Consider the following 8,662-nt stretch of genomic DNA (forward strand, 5'->3'; position numbering starts at 1 on the left):
CTTCTTCTCATTTTATGTGGCACCATTTGACTTGACATGACGTTTAAGAAAAAAAGAAAGACTTTTGAAACTTGTGGTTTAAAACAATCCTTAGATATTTGTGTGGCTGAAAAATATTTTATTAAGGGTAAAAAAGATATTTTAAAGTTAAATTGTTTCTAATTATAATAAAGTGATATTTTTTTATGACAAAAAAAAAGAAAAAAGATTGCTTTTCTCAAAACATTTATTAATTTGTAGTTAAGGTACTTTTAAGTTAATGTACTCTGGATCTTTGAAATTTGAATTGGACAAATATCACTCATCTAACTGACCCAAGTATACATTTGAGAAGTTGAGAGAACATGTAATGGGGAGGAGTCAAATTTAAGATTTATTGTGGCACAAATATTTTTTTCCTGTTTAATACTACGGAAAATTCTTTTGGCCAGAAAATTTGATCAGTAAAATAACATATTTCACACTATGTTATTAATTTTATTTTTTTGAACATTTTTACCCTTTTAAATTTAATACCTTTTAATTAAAAAATGGAAAAAATATTAGTTTATTTTAAAATAAAAAAAATATTATTGACTTTTTAAATTTCTGGCCAAATTTTCTGTTCATTTAGTATTACTCTAATACCACTCTCTTTATTCATATTAAGTGAATTATTGTTGTATGACACATGTTTAAAAAAATATTTTAGGACATAAATTAAAAACTACTTTCTACTACTATCATTTTGTTTATTTCTAAATTAGTGTCCTAGAAAATGTAAAGTAATTAAGAACCTCATTAAATAAAGGGTAACTATGAAGAAAAAAAGTCTCAACAATTCTATTGAACTTCGAAAAATTCACTTATTTTGAACTATGAAAAAAATCCAATATTTTACTTAATATGAACTAGTGAAACAATTAAAAGTCTTCATTTCATTCTTAAAATTTCATGTTTAATCAAACAGTATGACATAAATTGAAATGGATGAGGAAGTACTGATCCCTCTAGCCAAAAATAAATGTCACTTTTTCAACAATCACGTTTGTTAAGAAATTAATAAATATAATGTGTAGTTTACTAAACTATCCATGTTCACTAAATGTCTCTTGAAAATAGAACACTATTAAGAAAATAGAGTATAAGGGTATATAAAGTTGAAAAAACATGCATAAATTTTGTCTTGTTATAAAATAATATATTGTGGATGTCCACTACATCAAGAAGTTACTCCATACTTTCCTCCATTATGAAGATAACCATAACCTCCACCTTTATAACCATTATTCTTGTAACATTTCACTTCCATAACCTCCCCATTATATTCATGTTAATGTCATGTTTATGACTAACCTTTTGTATTCCTCTATGTTACACTATAAATAGAGGCATAAGGGTTCATATTGTATACACTTGAAGACTTGGAATAATAAGAAAAGCTCTCATCTCTTGTCTCCCTATTTCTATTACTTTCATCTTCTAATTTCTTGTCTTATTTTGCTTTAGTTTTATAACACATTATCAGCACGAGTTGCTCATTCTCCGTCAAGAATCAATGGTAGGTGATTTTCCTAGTAATTTTTCGGTTGCATGGTATACTTCATATCCTATATATTATTTGTACTAACAAAGATTGTTTTGTGGTTATTTTAAAATGGTTAGTAAATTATGATAATCTTCATAACAATGTTGAGAGGGATTATTAAAATGTTTTAATTTATTTTAATTTGGGGCTTTTATATGATTCTAACATGTTGTTCTAATTAATTGATTTTGTTTATTTTTCTTGTACTTTAAGCCAACTTCAAATTATATTTATGGTTTTCGATAATTATTTTTTTAGTAACGTATTTGGTTTATCAAGACATTGATTGAGGGTAAGACGGTGAATTCAAGTTTCACCGCACCAAGTGGGTAAGACACAGAGTTAAAGTCTCGGTGCACCATGATAATAAGAAGTTGGATTTAAGTCTCATTGATTTATGACCAAAGACGTTTTTATATGGGTAAGACATTGGGTTTAAGTCCTAATGCACTATAGTGATGATATGATGGTGACTAACATAAAGTTGTATACTTTTGACTGAAAGTCATAAAATTTGCCCAATTAATTTGCTTCATTCTCTTATGTGAATGTGGTAGCAGTGCATAATATGTCTGAAAAATGACAAGTGGTTGAATGTATGAATATGAGTGTGGTAAAATGTTAATGGTCATCATTGTGGTAATTAAAAGGAAGAACATTATGGGTTCTTAAGATGTTCCTTCAAATGTAAAGATAATTTTGTCCATTAAAGTGGTATAAAAGGTTATTGGACACATTGTTTCTTAAGATGGTCCTTCAAATGTGAAGGTAATTGTTAAAGCTAGTTTTTGTCCATTAAAGTGGTATAAAAGGTTATTGGACACATTGTTTCTTAAGATGGTCCTTCAAATGTGAAGGTAATTGTTAAAGCTAGTTTTTATCCATCAAAGTGGCATGAAAAGTTATTGGGCACATTGTTGTTGGTGCAACCCAATTTGAAAAGTTTTGTAAATCCTCTATCAAAATAAAGGAATACAAAGTGGTAGTACAATTGGTACATTTGACCTCTTAAAGTGATGTTGAGGTGAGCCACATAAATTTGATAATGCCAAAGCATGACAATGAGTTTCTAATAAAAACTTATGGAGAATGTACAAATAGTTATAGTCCATTTCTTGAAGAAAATGTGACTTGTGTTCGTATGGATAAGAACATGTTCATGTATTGTTGGATGAATGTCACATCTCACCTCTACGGGAGGTTTGAGAGATTGAAAGGAAATATTTTGACATAAATGGTCATTTTGGTCATATACTTTGAGTACTACACAAATATTGTGGTATGTTTTATTATAAACTATTGGAGGACAAAAGAAAGAAATAAATATTTTCTATAAAGGTTGTGGCCATGATCAAAATAAATGTTGTTGTGTGGCAACACAAATTTTTCATTGATTGTCAAGAAATAAGTCTTGCATGTAATAATTTTAACCATGACAATAATAATAATTTTCTCCTTGAAGGAGATGGTCACCATAAAAATGGTGTTGTGAAATTTATGGTAGTACACAAAATTAATTGAGAGTTCTGAAAGAGCTGATTTGTTACTACCCGAAATGAAATTGTTCAGAATATTGAGATTGTAGTAAGTCTCAAAAGAAACTTTTAAGTTTCGGAGGAATTGAAAATTATTATATTGAGACTATAAATTATTGAAAGATTAAATATCTTCAGATTACTACAATCAAAGCCGGTTATGAATATTTACATAAAAGGTTACCCACCTTTCTCTTGTTTGTTGAATAAAAATATGAGCATGATGGAGGAATCACATGCAAAAGTAAACTAAAAGTTTACTAGAATAAATATCAGTTGGCATAACCGGTTGGTCATTTCAGTTTAGAGTGATGCAAAAGAAGTTGAGAATTCACGTGGCTATATGTTTGAAGAAATAAAAGATTCTTCAAGATTCTCTTTTGTTGCTTGTTCTCATGACAAAATGATAATTGTATCAACTAAGGTTGGGATTGTATCCCCTGAAATTATTTGGAACATATAGAAAGGTGAATATGGGCCCGTTCACCTGCCATGTGGACCGTTTACTATTATGATTTAATAGATGCATCTATGGTATGGTCACATGTGCATTTGTGTCAGCTTACAAATTGGTTTTTGTAAGGTTGTTTGCTTGAATTGTTAAATTAAGAGCACAGTTTCAAACTATAAAATTATGTTGATAATGTTGGTTGGTTTAGCAGAAATTGTATGCCTCCAATTATAGCTAGACCAATGATTATGAGAACAAATCTCTCAAATAAAATTTGGTATGAGATGAGTTTATTTAACGTGTATGCATCAAGCCAACAAGGTTCTTCCATCACAATTGGTTCAGGGTCAGGAACCAAATAATTTTCATCTAAAAATTTTATGTGTGTGTATGATTTTATTGCTCCACCACGCACAAAGATGGATCCCCAAATGAGGTTGGGGTGAATGTTAGATTTCCTAACATTAGGGGGAGATATGTTTAGCAGCTGAAATTATGCGTGGGGTAATTATCTAGATCCTCGTTAAAAAAAATGTGAACTTGAAATTCAAGAGATAATTCATTTGCGAAATGTTGCAAATAATTTGCCAAATGTATTTGCTAACCCAATATTTTAATTAAGTTGCAAATGCTCCAATAAATAGTCCTTGAAGGATAGAGTCTATAGTACGCCAGAAGCGTGATAGACCAATCGATTTCAAACGTAAATCTCCTTGAGGAAGGAGATGAGCAAATTATCAAAATGGTCATGATAATGAGGTAAGTGCTTTGAAAGAGCACTATGACATAACACTTCATAAAACCTTGACAAAGGTTCAGGTACCTGAAAATGATGAAAAATGAAGAGATCTCGATAAGTTATGTCGTATTGGAATCGAGTCAAATGACCGTCGACGGTATCTTTGATATGAAGTAGCACTCAATGCTATAAGTGGTACGAGGATCTTAAATTCAAATCTATCATATAATGTGGACAGATAAATGATTGGCCAAATAAAATGCACTATTCAAGTATATTTTATTTCACTTAGAAAAGTGATGTTTTTGAACTTATAGTTCATGGATCAAAATATATGTCAGTGGGGTACAAATGAATCATTGTGCGAAAGTATAACCGTAAGATATAAAGTGCGATTTGTGCCTCGGGGCATAAAGGGTTTCGCAAAAATCTTGACATTATTAAATGGAGATATATTCTTCAATGGTGGATGCAATGAGACTTGTTTCAGTCTGGCAATAGATGAAATACTTGAATATGCATAATGATTATTATGTCTAACTAGACGATGAAGTTATATGAAAATCCTTGAAGGATTTAAAATGCCTTAAAGCAATTCCATTGAGTACCCAATGGTTTTGAGATTGCTTAACACAAAGAAAGAATCTTTTTGATCTCATGAAAATGATTTAAAATGTCATGTATTAGTGCAATTGGTGCACTTACAGATTGATAGTTATGCAAATGCTAGAAGATTATTTGATATACATATAAAAAGTTATGTGAGGGGATTGCCATATTATCATTCAAGTTATGCCAAGAAACTAACAAAGAAAGTGACTCAACACATAGAAGATGTGTGATTTATTTTTGAGAAGAAAAGACGAGCAACGTATAAAATTGAAATGATCAATATCTGAGTTAGAAATGATTTGATTATGTAGATACAAAATATTTATTTGATCTGCATAAAACTCGATCGCAAATGAGCTATTTGTTTACATATGGAGGCACAACAATATCTTTGCATTCAAAGAAACAAACATTGGTAACCACTTCTTCAAATCATACAGAAATAATATTGATCTATGAAGTAAGTCGGGAATGTGTATGGTTGGAATCATGATCTATCATATTCAGAAAACATGTGATTTTCCTTTGGCAAAGGATATTCTAACCACCATCTACGAAAATAATATATAGCTCAATTGAAGGGAGGATACAATCAAAGGAGGTCAGACAAAGCATATTTCACCAAAAGTATTTTTCACACATGATCTTCAACAAAATGGTGATATAGACGTTCAAAGACCCATTCAAGTGATATCTTGTAAACTTATTCACTAAGGATTGCCAACATTAATAGTTGAGAAGTTGTGATATAAGATTGCAATGCATCGTCTCCGAGATATCAAGTAAAGTTTTTATCAGGGGGAGAAAAATATGTGTTGTACTCTTTTCCTTAACCATGGTTTTATCCCAATTGGGTATTCCTGATAAGGTTTTTAACGAGGCAACATTCAAAGCATATTAAAAGATATGTGTACTCTTTTTCCTTCACTAGGATTTTTTCCTATTAAGGTTTTAACGAGGCATATTATATATGGACATCCAAGGGGGAGTGTTATAAAATAATATATTGTGGATGTCCACTACATCAAGAAGTTTCTCCATACTTTCCTCCATTATGAAGATAACCATAACCTCCACCTTTATAACCATTATTCTTGTAACATTTCACTTCCATAACCTCCCCATTATATTCATGTTAATGTCATGTTTATGACTAACCTTTTGTATGCCTCTATGTTACACTATAAATAGAGGCATAAGGGTTCATATTGTATACACTTGAAGACTTGGAATAATAAGAAAAACTCTCATCTCTTGTCTCCCTATTTCTATTACTTTCATCTTCTAATTTCTTGTCTTATTTTGCTTTAGTTTTATAACATGTCTTGAATTTTTAAGTTAGCACTTATTTTGGAACAACTTTTTTTTGAAGCTTAAGTGATATTTATTGTGTGACTGAGAGAGTAACTCAATGAAGTTATAAGTAAAATAAGGAAGAATGCATCGAAGTGTCTATATATGATACATACCTCTCTTTGTTGTAGAGCTGCTTCTTTCCTGTATAAAGAAAAAAATATAAAAACAATATGAAAATTTAGAATGAAGAAAATATTGTTTGTTTGTACTATGAATTGAATTGTACATCCAGAATAGTCCTAAGAAGACATGATCCCAAGACGATACTTGACATGTACCCCTCTTCCAGAGAGAATTGGTATTTTATTTTTTTTGAAAATTGGAAGCAGTTACTAATTCATGATCTGGCATTTACCTGCTTATAAGACGAGCCTCCATTGACACACCTTCCCCAAGACTAGCAACCTAAAAAGCAAGACAAAAAATGGTAGGCATAATGACTTCATTTTGAGCTCCGGTTACCAATAAGTTGTATTTTTCCGAACTCTTTACTTATAACTTTTAACTGAACACCTCGTATAAAATTCTGAGTTGGCCAGCAGTGGAATTAAGTAATGTCCTCAACTTGTATAACATAGATTTCTGAAAGCAAAGGAGAAAAAAAATGAACCTGCTGTTCAAGCTGTCTAGCCCTTGCCTCAGCTTCTTCGCAACGCTCTTCTGCAAGTCGAAGCTGATCCACATCCCGTGAACGTGATGAATTGAAATGACAAACTAATTCTATATATCAGAAGGAAGTTGTTGATACCTTTTCCAGTAAACTTTCATTCTCTTCTTGAAGCATGTCAACCTGCATTTTGAATTACATCTCATCCACATGCATCAATATTATATTATTGTAGTTAAACAATATCCTATTGTGTTAATTAATTTGCATGATTTTTAGTTATGCATGGTAATGGACTAACCTCATCCTGTAGAGCAGAAGAAGATGGCTGAATGGGAGGCTCCTTATACTTGAAAGTACCAAAATCAACTGATAACCTGCTCAATCACCCAATAAATAAAAGAAATGACAAATTCAGAATATAATTAATTAAGATTACCTTTTATCTTTACGAGCTTCAGGTTGAGCCTCAGTTGCAACTGGCCTGAGTGATAGAGGCACACTAGAAAGAATTGGCTTTCCTCCAAATTGACCGGAGCGATTAGCTGCAAGAGAACGAGCAGATAGAGGCTGTTCCGGGACATAACTTGATTGAGAGGACAAAACTTGATTGCCAGCCAAAGGTGTAGTAGGTGCGCGAGCAGATGGTGGTTGTTCCAAAGTGTTTTTAGATTGAAATGTCAGCTTACTCCCAGAATTAGAATATTGTTGTTGCTGAGAAGTTCTAATAGGCGTGGTTGAGTGAGCTGACAAAGGCTGCTGGTCCAATGACTCTGAAGATGAAGATGGACGGATTCCTACTGGACGTGTAGCTGGTTCTACCGTTGTCCGAATTGATGATGGACGTGTAATTGATGCATTTGCCTCTAATGATGTACGAACTGTCTGAAAGAGAACAAGTAAACCATCTTTTCTGTTTCTTTCTGTTTTTACTAACCTGAATACATGAAATAACAATACTCACCTTTTGCAAGGGCTGCTGATCCAAAGACTCAGTTGATGTAGAGGGTCGGATTGCTGGACGTGTAGTTGATGCCTGTGGTGGTTCTATGGATGTACGAACTGCCTAATACAAAACAAACAAACAAAAACTGATGCTACTTTAATTTGTCAAAGAAATAAAGCATGTACAAGATTGTTACCAGCGGAGTACTTCTTCTATTGGGCCTTCCACCAGCAAGCCCAATAGCAGTTGAAGGAGCCACAGGGTTATACTCATACAGCTCATCTTCCTCATCATCATCATCCGCTTGTTGACACGCCATTACCTGTGCCAGCCTCTGTGCCGCTGCCTTTGCATTTTGCGGACGACGTCCCGCATTTGACCCTGACCGTGCGTGCCCGTGCATCTCAAATTTGATCAATCAATTATATGATTTTGGCTTTTGGGGTAACAAGTTGAATCAAAATTAAAATTTTGCAGATGAGATCAGAGTTACCACATTGCATGCGGGGGGAATAAGTTGAAATCTAAGATGCGAATTTTGCTATGGTAACAAGCACTGCTAAAAATCCCGTATAACAAGTCAAAACATAGCTTATTTAACCATAATTAATGCCTCATTTATTTCCACTTATTTATATCTCAATTTTATATTCCATTCTCTATTTTTCCTTTCTTTACACCCAAATTTGAAAAATAAAAAATATAAGGGATCGTTTGGTAGACTGTATAAGAATAATACTAAATAGACTGTATTAATAATGCTTCTATTAGCAATGTTTGCATTAATTATATATAGATTATTTTAATGCATTGTTTGGTTTGACGCATTAAAAATAGCATGCATTGCAT

The 8,662-nt window shown here is 32.2% G+C and overlaps 1 protein-coding gene across 1 annotated transcript in view; it reads right to left on the reverse strand.

The window, feature by feature from the left end:
* Nucleotides 1-8,216, reverse strand: part of LOC125825135 (coiled-coil domain-containing protein SCD2-like) — a 40,596-nt gene extending 32,380 nt beyond the window's left edge. Inside the window, exons 1-8 of the mRNA XM_049504472.1 lie at nucleotides 8,010-8,216; nucleotides 7,832-7,933; nucleotides 7,307-7,752; nucleotides 7,169-7,244; nucleotides 7,009-7,050; nucleotides 6,871-6,933; nucleotides 6,616-6,665; nucleotides 6,374-6,401 (exon numbers count right to left, since the gene is read on the reverse strand). Coding sequence (XP_049360429.1) covers nucleotides 6,374-6,401; nucleotides 6,616-6,665; nucleotides 6,871-6,933; nucleotides 7,009-7,050; nucleotides 7,169-7,244; nucleotides 7,307-7,752; nucleotides 7,832-7,933; nucleotides 8,010-8,216 — 1,014 coding nt within the window. The remainder of the gene's footprint in view (nucleotides 1-6,373; nucleotides 6,402-6,615; nucleotides 6,666-6,870; nucleotides 6,934-7,008; nucleotides 7,051-7,168; nucleotides 7,245-7,306; nucleotides 7,753-7,831; nucleotides 7,934-8,009) is intronic.
* Between the last annotated feature and the right edge of the window lie 446 nt (nucleotides 8,217-8,662).

This window comes from Solanum verrucosum, unplaced genomic scaffold, assembly GCF_900185275.1.
Source record: "Solanum verrucosum unplaced genomic scaffold, falcon-dt-bn FXZP01000206.1, whole genome shotgun sequence".
NCBI lineage: Eukaryota > Viridiplantae > Streptophyta > Magnoliopsida > Solanales > Solanaceae > Solanum > Solanum verrucosum.